The following is a 22284-nucleotide window of genomic DNA, read 5'->3' as shown; positions in this document are numbered from 1 at the left end:
GGGCATAGCAGGGCATAGCAGGGCAGAGCAGAGCAGGGCATAGCAGGGCATAGCAGGGCAGAGCAGGGCATAGCAGGGCAGAGCAGGGCATAGCAGGGCAGAGCAGGGCATAGCAGGGCAGAGCAGGGCATAGCAGGGCAGAGCAGGGCAGAGCAGGGCAGAGCAGGGCATAGCAGAGCAGGGCATAGCAGGGCAGAGCAGGGCATAGCAGGGCAGAGCAGGGCATAGCAGGGCAGAGCAGGGCAGAGCAGGGCATAGCAGGGCAGAGCAGGGCAGAGCAGGGCAGAGCAGGGCATAGCAGGGCAGAGCAGGGCAGAGCAGGGCATAGCAGAGCAGGGCATAGCAGGGCATAGCAGGGCAGAGCAGGGCAGAGCAGGGCATAGCAGAGCAGAGCAGCTAGGGCAGAGCAGAGCAGGGCAGAGCAGCTAGGGCAGAGCAGGGCAGAGCAGCTAGGGCAGAGCAGGGCAGAGCAGCTAGGGCAGAGCAGGGCAGAGCAGAGCAGGGCAGAGCAGGGCAGGGCAGGGCAGAGCAGCAAGGGCAGAGCAGCTAGGGCAGAGCAGGGCAGGGCAGGGCAGAGCAGCTAGGGCAGAGCAGAGCAGGGCAGAGCAGAGCAGAGCAGAGCAGAGCAGAGAAGGGCAGAGCAGGGCAGAGCAGAGCAGGGCAGAGCAGAGCAGAGAAGGGCAGAGCAGGGCAGAGCAGAGCAGAGCAGGGCAGAGCAGAGCAGAGAAGGGCAGAGCAGGGCAGGGCAGAGCAGAGAAGGGCAGAGCAGGGCAGAGCAGGGCAGAGCAGGGCAGAGCAGGGCAGAGCAGAGCAGAGCAGGGCAGAGCAGAGCAGAGCAGGGCAGGGCAGAGCAGAGCAGAGAAGGGCAGGGCAGAGCAGGGCAGAGCAGAGCAGAGCAGAGCAGAGAAGGGCAGAGCAGAGCAGAGCAGAGCAGGGCAGAGCAGAGCAGAGCAGGGCAGGGCAGAGCAGAGCAGAGAAGGGCAGAGCAGAGCAGAGCAGAGCAGGGCAGGGCAGGGCCAGAGCAGAGCAGAGCAGGGCAGAGCAGAGCAGGGCAGGGCAGAGCAGAGCAGAGCAGAGCAGAGCAGAGCAGCTAGGGCAGAGCAGAGCAGGGCAGGGCAGGGCAGGGCAGCTAGGGCAGAGCAGAGCAGAGCAGAGCAGGGCAGAGCAGAGCAGAGCAGAGCAGAGCAGCTAGGGCAGGGGCTGAGCATCCATCCATGTCACGGCTGCATGAGGGAGAGGAGCAATGAGGATCCGTGTTGCCAGTCATTTTGTGGGATGAAATAAGCAACCAAGCCCAAAACTATTAATTATTTTTCTGCCATCTACGAAACATATTCGGACCCCCTAGGCTAGTGTACGGCATGCAGGTACCAACGTATTTTTACATCCAGGCTCCATTTATCTCCATTAAATGCAGGATTATCAAAGCCCTGAATGTCTAAAGCTTCGAGCGCTGTCCATGGTGAGCCGTCGCATATTTGAAAATGGATGATCTACAAGTGAGCTTGTAGATCTGCTATTTCTTTTTTTTATATATTTTTTTTATCCCACGATTTTGTAACCCATTTTTCACCCCTGTGTCAATCATCTAATGTGATCCTGGGCTCTACACACCCTCCGCCAACCTGGGGAGAGCAACGGACTTAACTCATGCTTCCTTCATGCTTGAGTGTCCAAGTTGCTCCTTTACACCTGACAGGAAGGAGTTTCCCTGGTTGGACGTAGCGCGTGGAAGGAACACTTTATTCCAACCAGTTCCTTTCCCCTCCATCAGGCGCCCCGGCTGGCCAGGGGGAGGCAGTTTAGAGACCAGGATTACTGCATGTTTTTGTGAGGGTACCTACCCTAGGGGACACGGGGAGAACATGCAAACTCCACACAGAAAGGCCCTTTCGCCAACCCCGCCTTCAGGTATGGGCACTGATGACGCGGAGGAGGAAACACGCCGCCAGCACCCACAGCGTCCCGAGCGGGAATCGAACCCAGGACCTTCTAGCTGTGAGGCGACAGCACTACCAACTGTGCCACCGTGCCCCTAGATCTGCTATTTTCAAACAAAAAATATGGAGGGGGAGAAAAAAGTGGAATATTCCCTTGGACAAATTATACTTTTTGAGGCGTCCGCAGCTATCAATATTTACCACCAATATAACCACATTTTACAGAAAACAAGCCCAAAGTATAGCCTATAATAAGCAAAGCTGGCAGCACTGGTGAGGATTTGTTTTCATCCCACAACTCACCCACCATACCCCTCCTCCACCCCTCCCTCCCCCCCGCTCCATCCCTCCCTCCCTTCGAGCTCCTATCTCCTTAATAAGTTATTGGAGCAGGAGAATCCAATGCATTAGGAGCCCAGTCAGTCGTCCACCCCTCCCCACACCCCTCCCTCCCCGAACCCAATGACCACAGAAGGTCAAATCCAATATAGCCATCAAGGACATTTGAAGCTACGATCCGGGGGCTTGTTTTGAACGAATTAAAGAAAGGTTATTATTTGAACCAATCTGTAGTGGCACAGAGTATATAAAGCTGAATCCGTAGCTTATTTGTAATGAATCAAACGGTATTTTAAGCAAATCTCCTTTGGTAAGAGTATGTTAACTCTAGCTAGTGCAGTGGTTGTTGGAGGTGGTCTCGCCTACTCTGTAGGACAGTGGTTCCCAAACTGGAGGTCGGGGACCCCCAGGGGGGTACCCAAATTATTTTGGGGGGGGGTCCTCAGATGATTAGCTTAATGTGCAACACAATTGAATGACTTTTAAGTCCGTTTTAACACCAAATTGGTCAAGTTGTCAAATCAGAAAGAGGCAAACATTGTGAAAATTGCGATCTACAAGCTAAAAAAAGGAAAAAAAAGCGACTCATTGTGAAGTTGAAATCATGAGATTATCTCCAAATGAAGAGTTGTTTTGCGGTCAAAGTGACGGAGCGGTTGTTGTTGTTGGCTCCTGCATAAGTGTTTTACCTCTCCCCTTTCTGCCAGCTAGCTCCTAATAGAATAAGCTTACATCTCTTCTTGACATGGCATGCATATTAACAGGGATCCATGCCTCCTCCGACTAATATTTGCTAACGTACCGAGGCCCTTTTATGTCTAACAAGGATGATGAATATATACATGAATTGCTGAGGTGTGGGAGAGAGTCTGTTCAGGGCAAACGTGTGAACGCATTGAAGACACGGCGGCAGACGTTGAAGGCCGTTCGTAGTAAGTGCTTGATGTCGTCCATGTCGGGTGGAAACCTCATATGTGGCCAGATTGACTGAGAGCCTGCCATCGCGCAAACTCCAGCTTTTCACCAGAGGAGAAACATATATTATACATATACATAGTTTTAATGAGTTAATAGCACAGGCAGACTCTTCACATACTAGAGCATGTCTGAAATAAGTGCTTAAACATGTAGCTAGGTGTAATGTAATGTTAGACCCCTTTTCAAGCCTGTTTTGTCAACTCGCTGTTTTCTGCCAGACATTACTCTATAAGCCATATCTCCAAAACTGGTGGGTCAAACTGAACAACCAATATGTCAATTTGAAGCTATGATTCCCTGCTTTCATATGACATGAAAAACGAAAATTCAAAAAACTCCAATGGCAGTCCCTCAGTCAAATTTAGTCACGTATGTCCAAAACTGGTACTTTTTTCAGGATTCAAATTCAAAAGCATCAAATGTGGCAGATCGACGAGCTCGAAACACGTCGCTTCGCGCCGTGTTTCGAGCTTGCGGATCTGCTGCTTTTGATGCTTAATTGTGTGCGATGCTGTAGAACGTGAAATATGAAGATAAGAGGTTCTGATCTGACGGCGTCAGCTACGATATTGGAGTCCAGGCGAGCGGCGGCGACCTCCCCTCTCAACCCACATCCCACATGGATGTCCTTCCGTTGCGTCCCCGGGGCGGTGGAATTTATTTCGCAGGGATGTGTGGGTGGACTGGAGGAGAAAGCCCCCCGTCGCTGTCAACGTCTGTCACGTTCTGTCTCACTTCAGCCTTTCCTTCTGTACGTCGTCGTGTGTTCCTTCCACGCCACGCTAGGGAGTTGTTAGCGCCGGAGGAGGGAGAGATGGGGGGAGAGCATGATGACGTCAGATGTTCAGAACAACTCTTGATGTCGTCGAAGTCGCAGCTCGCACTTCTTGGGACGGCAGAGACACTGTAACGCATTCTGGCGGGGAACCCCTTTTGGTGTTTTAACTAAGCATTATGTTATACTTTAGCTATTGAAAAATAGCAGATCTACAAGCTCATAGCGCGCCACCGAGTGGCGCGCTACGAGCTTGTAGGTCTGCTATTTTTTGAAAAATCGTGAAAATGTGGCACAAATCTTTGAATATATATATATTCTTTCAGAAGACATTTTTTTTATTTGGATGTCAGATCTAAAATGGGTTAAACCCCCTGTAGTCTCTCAGAACCAAGGCCTTCTTCTTCTTCTTCTTCCCAGTCCTCTCCATTCAAATCCTGGGGAAGCTGCTTAAGTTATACCCATGTTATTTTAGTTGCCGGAGGACATTTTTGAGGGCTTTTTTTTTTTTTTTTTTTTTTTTTTTTTTTCTGACTTCACAAGTACAATATTCTCAAGCCCTGAGAGTGTGTCTTGTGCCGTGTGAGCGTCTCTCGTCGGTATGCGGCAGGCGAGTACAGTTTCATATTAATACATTCTGCTCTCTGCTAAACAAAGGAATAGGCAATGTATTCTGTCAGTTGAGCTGTATTTCTTTTATTCCTCTTTTTTTCCCCCACTCCCACGGCTGAATGACTTAATCACGGGAAAGCATTGAGGTCAACGCCCCCCCTCCCCCCCCCCCCCTTCTCCCATGCAGTGGCGTGCACAGATAGACACTAGGGGGTGCTATAGAGCACCCCCTGCCCTTTTTGGCAATGTGCTATTTAAAAAATAAATAAAAAAAGTTTTTTTTTTTTTCTTAATTTGTAGTGTGTGGACCATGCGGTGACATTGATCAAATCTTGATAAAAAACGCTTCTACTATATTATTTAGGCCCCACGATCTAAAGCTATGTTTCTATGTCAGTGGTTCTTCGATAAAAATAAATAAATAGCAGACCTACAAGCTCGTAGCACGCCACTCGGTGGCGCGCTATGAGCTTGTAGATCTGCTATTTTTCAATAGCTAAAGCACCAAAATGTGCTGCACAAGGTGGCCCTTTTTTTCATTTGAGCACTGCCCCTCTAATGTCTGTGCACGCCACTGTCCCCATGTATTTGCTCTAAAAAGCCCCAACCAAGTGACTCCTTCAATTGCATAACGTCACTGTCGGGGGGGCACCTCTTATCTCCCTATTTTATCTCCGTATGGCACAGCCAACCTGTGTCGTCCACGGCTAACCTGTGCCAGCCATTGAATCTCCATTGTAACGACCCTCCCCGTTTCATTTCCGGGGGTTATCAGAGAGGTGTGTTGTGATCGGTGATCGTAGCATCAGCTCATAAACCCCTTAGCTCTCATCAGAAAAGGGTTACATGTCCGGTAGCGATGCGAGACAAAGTCGCAAATCATTTACGATCACCGAGATGCGCGACGGCGGCTCACCGCGGACAGCGCTCGAAGCTTTAAAGAGATAACGGGGCTTTGAAAATCTTTGCTTTTGGAGGCTCTCCATAGCAACCGGAGCATGAACATGTACGTAGCTTGGCACCTGCCGTACCCTAGGGGGTTACGATTATAATCGTAGATAGCAGAGAAATAATTAATACCCTACTTGATCATTCTAAAAGCCGCAGCATTACATGAAACGTGTCGCCTTGCCGCAGCGCTTAGCCCATTCTGACCGGGCACCCATTTTGGTGTCGGCATCATGTCGTGCTTTAGCTATTGAAAAATAGCAGATCTACAAGCTCATATCGCGCCACCGAGTGGCGCGATACGAGCTTGTAGGTCTGCTATTTTTTGAAAAATCTAAGAACGACTGACATTTTTTGAATCTGATCTCAGGTCAGAATGGGTTCATCAGACCAGTGTGTGTCCAGCGGAAACCTCGTTAGAATCTGATCTCAGGTCAGAATGGGTTAGAGCTTATAGTTCTGCTACCTTTTGATGCTTTTGAAATTTGAGTCCTGAAAGGAAACAGTTCTGAACATACAGTATGAGGTTTCCTCCCCGACAGAGACAATATTAACAGATCCGTCTGCTTTTCATCATGGCTTTGGAGATTAGATGCCCTTTGAGAATCCGTTTCTCCTTTTAACCACTTAAACTCCATATACTTAGTGGCTAAATGGTAAAATGGTGCATTTATATAGCGCCTTTATCCAAGGCGCTTTACATTCACCCATTCACACACACATTCATACACCGATGGCAGCGGAAACCATGCAAGGCACCAACTAGCACATCGGGAGCAATTAGGGGTTCAGTGTCTTGCTCAAGGACACTTCGACAGTAACTCTGGGGGAGCCCGGGTTCGAACTGGCAACCTTACCCAGGGGTTTATGCTAGCCCCCCCCCCCTCCTTTTTGCCCACCTGCTATACTACTAAATAGAGCGCTGAAGTCTGACGTCATTTCACATCCAACCCAGTTTTCATTTTTTTCCTCCCATTCTGAATTCCCATAGACTTTCCCATAGATCTAGTCAAATAAGAACTGGGTTCCAAAAATAAACAAATGATCCCAGCGGTTTGACTCATATGGATATCAAGAACCAACTCGCGGCGATAAAATAATGTTACTGCAGCCGCCAAATTTGTAGGATTCAGGCACCCCCACATCTGAACATGTTTTGCCACCAGAAGAGAAGATTTGTGTTAACCCATTCTGACCTGAGATCAGATTCATTCGAGGTTTTCCACTGGACACACACTGGTCTGATTAACCCATTCTGACCTGAGATCAGATTCTAAAAAATGTCCGTCGTTCTTCGATTTTTCAAAAAATAGCAGACCTACAAGCTCGTATCGCGCCACTCGGTGGCGCGATATGAGCTTGTAGATCTGCTATTTTTCAATAGCTATAAAGCATAACATGATGCTGACACCAAAAATGGGTTCCCGTTCAGAATGGGTTCAATAATAATAATCGTAAATGTTTTGATAATGCTGATGTTTTCTGTCATTTCTGTGAAGAAACTATTTATCATATATGGGGCGTATGTAATAGCCAGATCGAGGTTACCACAGTGGCGGCAGCCATGCTTGTTGTTTGACGTCATGGAGTTGAAACGCATGTACCCCAGGGGGCCCTCGGACCCCTCTCTGAGAACCATGTACCTTGGGGGGCCCTCGGAGACCCCTTGGCCCCTGGGCCTGGGGGCCCTCGGAGACCCTGGGGGCCCTCGGAGACCCCACTCTGAGAACCTGTACATCTGTACAACCTCCACTCAGACGTTTCCATTTCCTAATAATTTTTTTACATTATACACTTTCTTCCTGTCTCAGTTGTCTGGTCCACATCCACCATGCGCCCCCCCCCTCTCCCCTCCCTCCCTTGCCTCACAGGTTGACAGAATTCTGCATCTTTAACTTTGTCGACTGATTTCCGATCTCTCCCCCCTCCCATTCCCCCCCCCCCAGCAGCTGTCGAGGAAGGACAGTCAGAACAGCTCCCAGCACAGCGTGTCCTCCAGCCACCGGAGCGCCCACACCGACTCCCCCCTGCATCACCCGTCCCTGGCCGCCCCGCTCAGCGAGAGCGGCGCCGGTGGCCCGCCTCCCGTGCCCTCGTGCCCCCTGCCGGGTCTCCCTGTGCAGGACCACCCCGGCGGTCCCGCCGCCGCCGACGGGACCATCCAGAGGAAACCCGACCCCTTCAAGATCTGGGCCCAGTCCAGAAGCATGTATGAAAGTAGGCGTAAGTAATAATATTTTTTGGTGGCGGACGGTTTTTGGAAGCCGGTTCTGTCTTGTCTTGTCTGCATGGGTTCTGGTTCTGTGGGGGTGAGTGATGGTTCTTTATTATTTGTCTTCCCCGAGGAAGAAATTTGTCTTAGACAAAGGGCCCCCGCATGCAAGCGTATAGCCCTTATGTCCCTGTCGCCGCAGTGCAGCGCCAAATGCTGAACCAGGTGGGTTCTGTGGGTTCTGTGGGTGAGTGATGCTGCTAAACCAGATGGGTTCTGTGGGTGAGTGGGTTCTGTGGGTGAGTGATGATGCTTTATACCAGATGGGTTCTGTGGGCGAGTGGGTTCTGTGGGTGAGTGATGCTGCTAAACCAGATGGGTTCTGTGGGTGAGTGGGTTCTGTGGGTGAGTGATGCTGCTAAACCAGATGGGTTCTGTGGGTGAGTGGGTTCTGTGGGTGAGTGATGCTGCTAAACCAGACGGGTTCTGTGGGTGAGTGGGTTCTGTGGGTGAGTGATGCTGCTAAACCAGATGGGTTCTGTGGGTGAGTGGGTTCTGTGGGTGAGTGATGCTGCTAAACCAGATGGGTTCTGTGGGTGAGTGGGTTCTGTGGGTGAGTGATGCTGCTAAACCAGACGGGTTCTGTGGGCGAGTGGGTTCTGTGGGTGAGTGATGCTGCTAAACCAGATGGGTTCTGTGGGTGAGTGGGTTCTGTGGGTGAGTGATGATGCTTTATACCAGAAGCTCAACGAAACCTAGCTCAGAGCCATAACCACACCCCGTGAGTGATGATGCTAAACCAGATGCATGCCAAGTGTTGGCGTGCTGTTAATGTTCACTGATTGTTGCCGTTGGGCAGAAACCTCTTATCTCCATATTTTACCTTTTTTTTCTTCGTAAATTAACACCCTATCTGCAAGCTCGAAACACCGCGCAAAGCGACACATTTTGAGCTAATAGGTCTACTACTTTTGCATTTTTTTTATCTGGAAACGTAACAATTTTGGACATATGAGGTATCCATCTGACAGAGGCGTTAATTCCTAGTGCTATACTCCATTTTGTTTGAGGTAATCAAATTTCAACCAGTGTTTACGGCAGGAGTATGTTAACCCATTCTGACCGGGCACCCATTTTGGTGTTGGCATCATGTCATGCTTTAGCTACTGAAAAATAGCAGATCTACAAGCTCGTATCGCGCCACCGAGTGGCGCGCTACGAGCTTGTAGGTCGACTGACGACTGACATTTTTTAGAATCTGATCTCAGGTCAGAATGGGTCAATCAGACCAGTGTGTGTCCATGTGGAAACCTCGTATGAATCTGATCTCAGGTCAGAATGGGTTCTCTGAACTAGCACAATCTGCAATGGTGTGGCAGTGGTCACCCTACTGTTCCACAGAGAACATGTTGACCCTGGTGTTGGGGAGGTAGGACACATGTTGACCCTGGTGTTGGGGAGGTAGGACACAATGAGCCATATATTTTCGCCACTGCCATACCGCTTATCCCTAAACGTCTTCGTCATTCTTTTTTAAATGTTTTCAAAATAGAAAATAAGCAAAGAAGGTGGTTCGGGATAATAAGGGGTATATAGCTTGGCGAAAATAGGGCCCATACATACTGTACTGGTGGATGATGTCAATAAACAGAGCAGAATCATCGCCGTTACTCCTCCTCCTCCTGGGAGAAGCACTTGACCTGAAAATGTAAATGAAACGTACAGACTGAAACTGTAGCTTTCAGCAAGCTCTAGGCTAGGGGTGAGATCCAGGGCTGTCTCTGTCTCTTTGTGAGCGCTAGTCTAGGCTATAGGGGTGAGAGAGATCCAGGGCTGTTCTCTTTGTGCAAGCCTACCATAGCTGCACCTCTGAACGACGTGCTCCACCACATGGTGCCACTAACCCACTTTAGTCTGAGAGGAGAGAACAATGGAGCAACATCACTGGAGCTCCTATCCGAACAATGAAAGGGGGATTTGTCGCCCTCCATACTGTAGTGTAGATCAATGGTCGGTTCCAGGTGATTAGCTTAATTAATGTGCAACATTGAACCTTGTTTTCTCACTCAACAGTAAACGAAGCAACATACTGTACAGTATAAGTGTATACAGGGTATCTGCACATTCCTTAAAACCCTCTAACACCCGCATTAATTTCTACTTGCAAAAAATAGATTTCAACCTTACTACTACTTTGTACTACTAGGACTAAGATAAAAAAATATGTTAAAAAAAATAAAAAAATAAAGTTTGATGAAAAATGTATAATAATTATATAATAATTATATAAATTAATAATTTACATTTGGGGGATATCTTTCACAATAATGAATAAAACATGTTCTAGACATTCTAATGATCACAAAAAAACATATATTACAATTATTTTACCTACTTTTATTAGGGTAAAGGTCAAAAGTATTAGGTTAAAAAATGTTCAAAATCGCACAGAGTCCAGACATTTTTAATTTGTGTGAATTTCAGCCTCTGTGGGGGGTATTTATATGCAAATATCATGACCAATGGCATTGAAATGGCATCGAAATGAACATCACTGATGACGTTTAGGTGAAAAAAGAACAGAAAAAAAAATATCATTTAGTAATTAAATTAAATAAAATTGTTGCTAAAAAGCAATGCTGGGTCTTGGAGGGTTAAGCTCTCTTGTAGCTTAAATGCATCCGCGAAATGAATCAACTTTGAATCCACTGCGTTGTTGTGTTGTGTCGTGATGCAGTGCGGTGGTGGATGGTGGATGTGCCAGAGAGGGAAGAATCACACGGCGTTACTGTTAACTTCACTAACCCTTCAGGTCCACAGTCAAAGTGAAACAAAGCCTGAGATAGAGATAACGTCGTCCTTCCAAACGCCACGGTGGTTCTCTCGGGGGCGCCGCCGCCGCTCTCCATTATTTAAAAAAAGAGAACGTAAGCGAGGGAAGGAGCGGCAGGGCCTGAGAGGACTGCCCACCGTGTTGCTTTACATTGTGAGTGGAAGAAGCAAGCAATTCAATTCAAAGGGCTTCATTGGCATGAGAAAACATACGTTTACATTGTGAGTGGAAGAAGCAAGCAATTCAATTCAAAGGGCTTCATTGGCATTGCCAAAGCAGAAAGCACAATACAGCAATACAATCAAAACAAAAAATTATGTACATTTGAAAGTTAGAATCTTCAATAGATCAATTTCTATGTACCAAGGTCACTCGATGCAGGTATAGTGCAGGAATATACACAATGATTAGGCTTTAGGGTGGTTGTGTGTTCCGTTTGATATCCTTCTCCTATCACAGCAGCTCACGAATCTTGCTGCTGCTGTTGTACTTCGCCCAGCAGATATGGGAGTTTTTTTGTCATTGGTCATGTTTTCAAAATCTCCGTGTGTGGTTGTAATCGGTGGGAAGTACAGTATGTGTCTCTGATGTCTTGGTACAGTGGACGGATGGTTAGGAAGTGTAGCTCAGTTTCCACTTCATGTTGTGTGCAGTGAGTGCATAATAGTCTGTCTTCTCTGGGGAGACAGGTGACAGGTGCCTATGACGGCCTTTCTCGATCGCAAAGCAAGGCATTGCGCTAGAGCCCCGATCTAATGGCGACATGCTGGCGCTGTGAGCTTTGTAGATGCTGTTTTTGGCTGTGTTTGAACATTTTCACCTACAGTATTAGTATTGGGACACATTATCAGCTGCATATTTTTTATACATATGATATATTTGAATTGCTGATAACAGATAACAGGATAGAGGTAGGTTGGTTATGGTTAGGTTAGGGATAGAGGTATAGGTTGGTTATGGTTAGGTTAGGGATAGAGGTATAGGTTGGTTATGGTTAGGTTAGGGATAGAGGTATAGGTTGGTTATGGTTAGGTTAGGGATAGAGGTATAGGTTGGTTATGGTTAGGTTAGGGATAGAGGTATAGGTTGGCTATGGTTAGGTTAGGGATAGAGGTAGGTTGGTTATGGTTAGGTTAGGGATAGAGGTAGGTTGGTTATGGTTAGGTTAGGGATAGAGGTAGGTTGGTTATGGTTAGGTTAGGGATAGAGGTATAGGTTGGTTATGGTTAGGTTAGGGATAGAGGTATAGGTTGGTTATGGTTAGGTTAGGGATAGAGGTAGGTTGGTTATGGTTAGGTTAGGGATAGAGGTAGGTTGGTTATGGTTAGGTTAGGGATAGAGGTATAGGTTGGTTATGGTTAGGTTAGGGATAGAGGTATAGGTTGGTTATGGTTAGGTTAGGGATAAAGGTATAGGTTGGTTATGTTAGGTTAGGGATAGAGGTATAGGTTGGTTATGGTTAGGTTAGGGATAGAGGTATAGGTTGTCGGTCTAATGCCGTCGGACCTAAACACAGAAGCCAGTGGTAATGGCTGATATTTGGGTAAGGCTCTACATTGCAGTGGCATAGTGAGGGAAGGGGGAGGAGGGAACCAGAGCAGGGGATGTGTGTGTGATGTGACCCCAATTACCTGGATTTACCTTTACTCAGCACTTTGGCATCTCAGTGCGATGACACCTCACCTGGGATTTAGCTTTTTCTCTAGCTGGACTGACCCAGTTCTGTTGAACCCCGCTAAAGAGAAAAGAGGTGTTGGTGACGTAACCTCATAACACCCTAAATGTCCCTCTTCTAGGGGGGAGCGTTCGACCTCATAACACCCTAATGTCCCTCTTCTAGGGGGGAGTGTTCGACCTCATAACGCCCTAATGTCCCTCTTCTAGGGGGGAGCGTTCGACCTCATAACGCCCTAATGTCCCTCTTCTAGGGGGGAGTGTTCGACCTCATAACACCCTAATGTCCCTCTTCTAGGGGGGAGTGTTCGACCTCATAACACCCTAATGTCCCTCTTCTAGGGGGGAGCGTTCGACCTCATAACGCCCTAATGTCCCTCTTCTAGGGGGGAGCGTTCGACCTCATAACGCCCTAATGTCCCTCTTCTAGGGGGGAGTGTTCGACCTCATAACACCCTAATGTCCCTCTTCTAGGGGGGAGTGTTCGACCTCATAACGCCCTAATGTCCCTCTTCTAGGGGGGAGCGTTCGACCTCATAACACCCTAATGTCCCTCTTCTAGGGGGGAGTGTTTGACCTCATAACGCCCTAATGTCCCTCTTCTAGGGGGGAGTGTTCGACCTCATAACACCCTAATGTCCCTCTTCTAGGGGGGAGCGTTCGACCTCATAACACCCTAATGTCCCTCTTCTAGGGGGGAGTGTTCGACCTCATAACACCCTAATGTCCCTCTTCTAGGGGGGGAGCGTTCGGCCCCAAAACTAGCAGATCTAAGCACTCACAGAGCGTCGCAATGTGACCTGGCTTGTAGATCGGGTATTTTTGGCAAAGATATGTAGATAAGAGCAGTGATTTCCTTATTCCGTGGACCCCAATTGGCAAAACACTAACATTGGCGAGAGATTTTAATGGGGAAAAAATATATAATGTAAATGAAATGTCAGGGTTTTTTACTTGATCATATAACAGCGTCACACAAAAGCAATCAAAAGTGGCAGATCCGCAAAGCTCGTTTATAAATGTTTTTTATTTGAATCCTGAAAAGTAACGTTTTTTTTGACATATTATGATGGTTTCCACCCCGACAGTCGAAGACGTCGTTAAGAGAAAGAAGCGTGGGTGGTGGTGGGGGTGGGGCAGGAAATGGAGAGCGATGGCATGTGAAAGAAAGAAGGAAGGAACGATGAAAAGTGGCGAGGGAAACCCATTCTGACCTGAGATCAGATTCATACGAGGTTTCCGCTGGACACACACTGGTCTGATTATAACCCATTCTGACCTGAGATCAGATTCTAGAAATGTCAGTCGCTCTTCGATTTTTCAAAAAATAGCAGACCTACAAGCTCGTATCGCGCCACTCGGTGGCGCGATATGAGCTTGTAGATCTGCTATTTTTCAATAGCTAAAGCATAACATGATGCCGACACCAAAATGGGTGCCCGGTCAGAATGGGTTAAAAATGACAGACGGGAGGAGGGCGACTCGAGCCGTACGGGGCAGAGGTGAAGGCGTCAACATTCCTCAGCACAAACCTGCATGGCAGACTATAGACCATTTAGGCCTGAGATCATATATTCTAAAAAATGTCTTCTACATCCTGACAGTTTTCTGAAAAAGCTATGTTTTTAAGTCAGTCAGTCCTTCGATTTTTCAAAAATAGCAGACCTACAAGCTCGTAGCGCGCCACTCGGTGGCGCGATATGAGCTTGTAGATCTGCTATTTTTCAATAGCTAAAGCATAACATAATGCTGACACCAAAAGCGCTTCCCGCCCCAAAATGGGCTAGAATAGACCCCCGAAGGGTCCTCGTCGTCATCATCATAGACAGTGATGGAATAAGTACTCGCTCGTTTCACTGAAGTAAAAGTATTGTAGAAATAGTCATGTCACTATAGTACAAGTCAGGTATTCAAAGTTTACTAGAGTTAGAGTTAAAAGTATGCAGAGGCATTGTGAGCTTGAAGATCTGCCGTTTTCAAATTGCCCAAAGTATCGGTCTGAAGGGGTTTCATAATAAAAAATAAATAATTAGTTCAAATAATTGTAGTGAAATGAAAAGTTGGAAAATTGGAAATGCTTGTTTAACCCTCTAACACCCGCATTAATTTCTACTTGCAAAAAATTGATTTCAACCTTACTACTACTTTGTACTACTAGGACTAAGACTAAAAAATATGTTAAAAGTAAAAAAAAATAAAGTTTGATGAAAAATGTATAATAATTATATAATAATATAATAAATTAATAATTTACATTTTGGGGATATCTTTCACAATAATGAATAAAACATGTTCTAGACATTCTAATGATCACAAAAAAAACATATATTACAATTATTTTACCTACTTTTATTAGGGTAAAGGTCAAAAGTCTTAGGTTAAAAAATGTTCAAAATCGCACAGAGTCCAGACATTTTTAATTTGTGTGAATTTCAGCCTCTGTGGGGGGGTATTTATATGCAAATATCATGACCAATGGCATTGAAATGGCATTGCAATGAACATCACTGATGACGTTTAGGTGAAAAAAGAACAGAAAATAATAATAATAATTTAGTAATTAAATAAAATAAAATTGTTGCTAAAAAGCTAACGCTGGGTCTTAGAGGGTTAAAGTTAAATAAAATGTACAGTGAGTAAATGTACTGATCATGGACACTCACATTATTACAGTCTGGGCATCATTACTGTCCTGGATGAGCCAGTGTTTTTGGCTGAGCGCTTCACAAACTGTCGTATAATCACACCATTTTAATACCGCTCTCCATCTCTCTCTCTCTCTCTCTCTGTCTGTATGGCTGTATGTCACCATTACATTTAACAGTTAGGCCGCCATTGCCATAGATCTACCTCAATTAAAGGCAATTAATAAACGTTACGCTTAACGCCAATGCTGTAGCTCTACTGCAGTTGGGCTTTTATAGTGCTTTTTTTGATTTATCAAGTCATAATGCTATACTCAACGTTAGCATCTGGTTGCTAGCTGTTGTTGTCAATGACACAGGATCGCGTCGTCTTGATTGTCGTGCCCATAAACACCCATTCTATCTGTTTCTCTATCCTCTATTCCTTGTCCCAGATGGCTTTTTTGTCAGACAAGTAATTGCGATCAAAGATTTGATTGTGTTTTTTTTTTTGCATTGAACATCAGGAACATATTTATGTTTACACACTTTTGTCTTCAATCTTTGTGTTTACACAGACCCTCAAAACTGGACATAGGAGGAGCTAGCGACCCTCAAAAAATAAAATAAAAAATCCACTCAAAACACGTTCGATTTCGCTTCCATTTCTGCCGACTGTCCATTCTTCAAAGACACACACGGGTTGCCCATATTATCCTCTCCCTGGGAGAGCCGGGCAGAATTTACCCACTGGTCCCTCTATTTGCTGGTTCTTCGCCGTCAACCCCCGGGCCACGACAGATTTAGCCTCCTCGGCACGATATTGATCGCTTCACACCTAGTTGCCTTCCAAGAAAAGGGGGGAGATCACTTGTGACTGTTAATCTGCTGAGCGCAGGCACAGATTGCTACGGTTAGCCTTTGACTCTGCCCTCCGATAGTTTCTCTGCAGTTCCATTGTGATGATGGATGACGGAGAGAGATAGCTCCCCACACCGTGGGGATTTCGTCGCTGTCAGGAGAAATGTGTTGGCAAAACCTAGTATGTCCAAATCGGTTCAGCTTTCAGGAAATGGAAGGGAAAAATAGAAAAATCTGTGTTCCAAATGATCGAAGGTAGTTTATTATTTAGTTCTTGAGAAAAGCCTGGTGTAGCTTGGCCGTTAGCCACCAAAAAACATGATCATCTATCTTTGCTACAATGAATGTAAAGCTGGAGATACAAGGATTCTGCCCGACGACAAGACTTATCCCATTCCGAACGGGCACCCATTTTGGTGTCAGCGTCATGTTATGCTTTAGCTGTTGAAAAATAGCAGATCTACAAGCTCATAGCGCGCCACCGAGTGGCGCGCTACGAGCTTGTAGGTCTGCTATTTTTGAAAAATCGAAGAACGACTGACATTTTTAGAGTCTGATCTCAGGTCAGAATGGGTTAATCAGACCAGTGTGTGTCCAGTGGAAAACCTCGTATGAATCTGATCTCAGGTCAGAATGGGTTATTTGAAGTGTGTTCTGGGGGAGTACAGTAGATGGGTTGGGTGTTCTCTCCCACCCGGCTCCATCTGTGGCTTTAGTGGTCTTGGCATCACTTGGCCTGGAAGCAAATAGCTAGATCTCTGTTGTCTGGCACAAAACCTCTCCATATTCTAATTTAATAAATGAATGCCCTACTTGATCACACTCTACAGAGTCACACAGATCAAAAGTAGCAGATGCACAAGCTCAAAACACTGGCTCAAAACACACGTTTTGAGCCAGTAGATCTGCTACTTTTGACTCATTTTGAATTTGAATCCTTGAAAAGTATGAGGTTTCCACCCGACTGAGGCGATATTACTCTATGCATAGGTTAGGCAGAGAAATATGCATGGTAAATATGCATGGCAAATGCATGCACCACCGCTGCACGCATTATGCACAGTGGTGGGAAGTAGCTAAGTAAGTTTACTCAAGTACTGTACTTAAAGCAAAAATGTTGAGGTATTTTTTTACTTTTAAGTACTGAATATTTGCATTTTTCGACACTTTACACTTTGTACTCCATTGCCTCTCAGAGGCAAATATTGTACTTTTTACTCATTAAAAAAATTACTACAATTATAGAATTATTTGTAAGCTTAGTTACTTAGATTACTTAGATTATTTATATACAAAAACATAATATTAGCTATTTTTTTGTACTTTGTACCATTCGAAATTAGTAGATCTACAACACGTGTCGTGACTCGTGAGGTTGTAGATGGGCTATTTTCGAAAATACTTTTAGTATATTTTGATCCAAATATTTGAATACAGTAACAGAGTATTTTGTTCATATGGCGATATATGCTACTTTTACTTTGAGTAAATAAAAATAGATCTGAATACTGACAAGTAAGACGCGCAAACGCGGGAAGCGAACGTAGCTCGTGTGTGTGTGGTTGTGTGTGTGCTACAGCTGCGCCCTGTGTGTGTGTGTGCTACAGCTGCGCCCTCTGGTGGCGGGCGGGTGGTGTCACAGCGGGACAGACACACAGACATGAGCAGCAGGGTCTCATAGTAAGTGGCTCACTGCGTTCGCAATTATGCGAGCACATGCATGCCAAGTCTTCTGCTTTACTCTGCATATCAAATCTGTCGGGTGGAAACCCCATATGTCCAAAACTGTTACTTCTCAGGATTCAAAATCAGAAGGGGGCAAAGTAGCAGATCTGCAAGCTCGAAACGCATCGTTTCACGCCACGTTTCGAGCTCGTAGATCTGCAATTGTTTATGCTTTTCGGTGATGCCGTATGTATGATCAAATGGGGTGTTAATTTACGGAAAAGAACACAAAAAGTTCAAATATGGACATAAGGGGTTTCTGCCCGACCACAACGCTAGGCACAGCAATACACACATGCACACACACACAGTCACACATGCACACACAGCGCGCACACACACACACACACAGCGCACACACACACACGCTCACACAGATAACAGTCCCTCCCCGCTCGTCTCTCTCTCTCTGTCTCTCTGTCTCTGTCTCTCTCTCTCTCTGTCTTCCCCCCTCCCCCCCACCGTCTTGACCAGCTCCAGTGCAACACAAACCATAAGCCATCACACTCTGCAATGCAAACTGCCTCTTGGCAAACACATTGCCTTTCTGACAGCTCACTCTCTCACACACACACAAACACGCACACACACACACACAGATGCACACACACACACACACACACACACACACACACACACACACGCTCACAGCTCCCCTTGGCTGCTGGAGCAGCACTTGCCTTAATAATATATAGCCTTGCTGTCAGGCAAGAAGCCTTGTATGTTTTTATGTTTCTTGGTAAATGAACGCCCTACTACAGTACATCACACAAGAGTGTCACACAAAAGCAGCGGTGAGAATAGCCGATGTACAACTGCACAACACGGAGCCTGTATCTCGGCTATTTTCAAATGTTTCTGTTTGTTTTATTATAAAAAAAATGGGTACGCTAGGAGGTTTCCTATGTCAACGAGGTTATATCTTCCCTTCTTCTCTGGAGTTCCTGCCTCAAAGCAGACCAGAGGTAGAAAACTGTCGTTCCCTGATCGTCATCGTAAGGGACAAAAGGCATCAGTAAGCAGGAACCGGGGATGGCAATGAAGGACCGGGAAGTCTGGCGTAATATTGTGAAATCCACGATCTCGATGACGATGTGAACGGCGCAACAATATGCCGTTCCGACGTGCTGTTATTATAATAATAATAATAATAAAACTTTATTTGTATAGCACCTTTCATGACATGAAATGCAGCTCAAAGTGCTTTACAGAACAATGGAGAATAAAAGAAAAGCAAGGCAACAACATTAAAAAACAAGCAGTTACAGTGAGGACATGAAAAATAAAAAATAAAAGATCAATTAAAGGCAATGTTGTAGAAGTGGGTCTTGAGCTGAGCTTTGAAAATGTCTACAGAGGCTGCCTGACGAAGGTACAGTGGGAGCTTGTTCCATGCCGACAGCCCGTAGAAGCAAAAAGCTGCTTCCCCGTATTTTTTAGTTGCCATTCTTTTGGGCAAAGCGAGCAAGCCGGCGGTGGAAGACCTTAGGGGGCGGTTTGGGACATATTTAGGCAGGCAGTCATGTAGGTAGGAAGGTGCGAGACCATTGAGAGCTTTATAGACTTAAGTAAAAGAATTTTATGAGCACTGACGAGTGGGGAAGTGTTGGAAGAGAGAGAAAGTGTATATTAAAACAAGTACTCCAACCCTTTATATATACTGCACATTGGCTATTTGAAAATAGCCCGTCTAACAAGCTCACGTACAGCTTTGAAAAAGTGAAAACCGTGATTTTATTTATGTTTAAACAACATATTAGGAAAAAAGCCCCAAATAAGAAACTATAGTATAGGCCTACTTGTAAACAAGCAAAACAAAAAGGCAACCCATAGCTACCGATATTTACAAGCGACTTTACAGCAAGACAAGCTCAAAGTCGTTTAAATAAACGGACTGGTTGGAAGTGCATAGAGAGAAAGAAGTGGCGTGGAAAATGGAACTGAGAGCTCTGTGTCACACGTCGACGGGACCCGTCCCGTGTCCGTCACAAGCATCTGAAGAAGCGAGAAGAGAAAGGAACGGAAGTCTCAAGGGAATTTGATATGACAGATCAGTTGTAATTAAACCAAGACCAATGTGACTGGCCCAGCATAGACCGCTGGGAATTCGCTTTTGGAGACGGTCTCTATATAGTACAGTGGCAGACTGCACGGTTTTCATCCAAAAAGCTCTGTACCTGGAATAGATTTGCCTTTGATGGCATCTTGTGGCGTGAAAATAGATCTTTCTTTTTAACCCATTCTGAACGGGCACCCATTTTGGTGTCAGCATCATGTTATGCTTTAGCTATTGAAAAATAGCAGATCTACAAGCTCATATCGCGCCACCGAGTGGCGCGATACGAGCTTGTAGGTCTGCTATTTTTGAAAGAATCGAAGAGCGACTGACATTTCTACAATCTAATCTCAGGTCAGAATGGGTTCATCAGACCAGTGTGTGTCGGGCGGAAACCTCGTATGAATCTGATCTCAGGTCAGAATGGGTTAACTGATGGATGGATGGATCGGTCATTAAGTCCTTTTTAGACGGCAGAGTCTTGTTTGAGCACGGTGGCAGAAACACAACGATGTGCACGTCTTGGTGAATAGAGAGGGAAGGAGGATTCACACAATGACGGACCAATGGCCTTGGTCCACACAAAGGACAGGATACTGTCACTGTCGGGCATAGAAACCTCTTATCTCCGTTTGTTTTCATTTATGTGTATGTATCTTTGGTAAATTAACGCCCTACTTGATCAAACCACAGCCTCCCACAAAAGCATCAAAAGTGGCAGATCCGCAAGCTCAACGAGCGTGTATAGATCTTATACATTTTAATGGATCGCTGAAGAGTAACGGTTTTGTACATAATGTATGAGGTTTCCACCCGACAGAGACGATAGGCATGTATTTTCATACAGTATAATTCAAGGAGTTACAGAGGACAGACCTGTGTTGAGGGTCCATCTAAATCATTTCGTTCCAATTTTGTCCGCTCATTTCTTTGCGCTATCCCCTTCCAATTGTATTTGTTTAATCCATATCCTGTCCCCTCTTTAACCTGATTGGATAAAACTTCCTGAGCCTGAAAATGCATTTTCCGTAGAGATTCGTTACTGTAGAGCAGCCGTGCCCAAAAGATAGATCGTGATCTACCAGTAGATCACGTTTTGCTTTGGTAGATCTTGTTTTATTTTTTTTTATACTGTTTTTATTAGGCATTTTTTGTATGACAACATCAGAATATTATCGACAATGATAATGAGTAGTTCTGTTAAATAAAATGAAAGAAATAACAGGCAATGTAAATGTTCCACATACAATACATAATAAAAAAGACATATAAATGTGATAAACATGAAAAAACTAAAAACAGTTAAACAATGACAAGTGTGAACAGACAAACAAAACAGACAACAGGACAGAGACTCTTGCTCTCAAACTTTCCCAACATGTTGTAAATTAAGTGAATTACAGACATTCTTTTTTTTTTCTTTTTTTTTTAATACTGTTTTTATTAGGCATTTTTTGTATGACAACATCAGAATATTATCGACAATGATAATGAGTAGTTCTGTTAAATCAAATGAAAGTGAATTACAGACATTCTTTTTTTAAATGAGAAAAAATTAAATAAAGAAAAAACACATCTATTGTGTAGGAGGGGTTAGCGTGCACCTATTGAAATATTCAATGAAGGGTTGCCATGTCTGGTAGAATCTATCTTCACTCCCTCTCAATTCAAACGTAATCTTTTCCAATTGTAAGTAGTGCATAACATCTCTCATAAGTGAAGTGTGAGTCGGAACCTGTGCTTGTTTCCAATTCAACAGTATCAGTCTGCGAGCCAGTAGAGTCACATATTTCACCATGTTATATTGGAAAGTAGACAGTTTGACCCCGGTCCCCCTGACTCCCATAACTGCTGTCAGTGGATCCGGGTCAATAGGCCTGCCAACAATGTCTGACAGTGATTTAAATAATATACTTTGCCAATATGATGTTAGTTTACTGCAATGCCAGAACATATGAGCTAGAGTGGCCGGCGACTGGCCACATCTGTCGCAGGCTGGATTCACATTTGGATACATTCTGTTGAGTTTGTCCTTTGACAAATGTAACCTGTGTAATATTTTAAACTGTATAAGACCTAGCCCTGGAACATGACTGCCATGATAATTATCATGACAGTCATGCAGTAACTTTGCCCTGTTTTTTGCAGCCGCTGCATTTACAAGATTTCCGTATATTTAAACATTCAGATTTCAAATATAAAGTACTCACAAAGTTTCCCACGGGTGTTAGTTAGTAGCAGCGCGAGCGATTAGAATTGCTGCGTCCCGCGTTCTTTAATAAAAAGCATTTTTGTCCGAGCTCTCCGGCTACTTTTTTCAAACGGGGTTCGTTTGGGAAATCCACAGTTGCACACCGAGAGCGCACTCGCCTATTAGTCTGTATTGGCAGGGCGGTCAGCGTACCTATATCGAACACACCGAGTGCCACCCTCCTCCCGACCGATAGGGGCGCGTAGTTGAAAGCCAATGGCAAAATAACACCTCGGATAAAAATGCTTTTTATTAAACAACGCGGGATGCAGAAATTCTAATCGCTAGCGCTGCTACTAACTAACACCCGTGGGAAACTTTGTGAGTACTTTATATTTGAAATGCGAATGTTTATATATTTTAATTATTTGTAAATGTAGCGTCTGCAAAGACCAGGGTGAAGTTACGTCATGACCCTCGTATGAATACGAGGGTCATGTTTACAGGGCTATATAA

The 22284-nt window shown here is 45.2% G+C and overlaps 1 protein-coding gene across 2 annotated transcripts in view; it reads left to right on the top strand.

Moving 5' to 3' along the window:
• magi1b (membrane associated guanylate kinase, WW and PDZ domain containing 1b) overlaps window positions 1–22284 on the top strand; it is a 246312-nt gene that overhangs the window by 191414 nt on the left and 32614 nt on the right. For both annotated transcript variants that reach the window (XM_083771923.1, XM_083771922.1), the window contains exon 17: window positions 7542–7815. In XM_083771923.1, coding sequence (XP_083628049.1) covers window positions 7542–7815 — 274 coding nt within the window. The remainder of the gene's footprint in view (window positions 1–7541; window positions 7816–22284) is intronic.

Source organism: Protomyctophum parallelum (genome assembly GCF_964188405.1).
Source record: "Protomyctophum parallelum genome assembly, chromosome: 8".
Lineage (NCBI taxonomy): Eukaryota > Metazoa > Chordata > Actinopteri > Myctophiformes > Myctophidae > Protomyctophum > Protomyctophum parallelum.
This window is presented reverse-complemented; position numbering and strand designations above follow the sequence as displayed.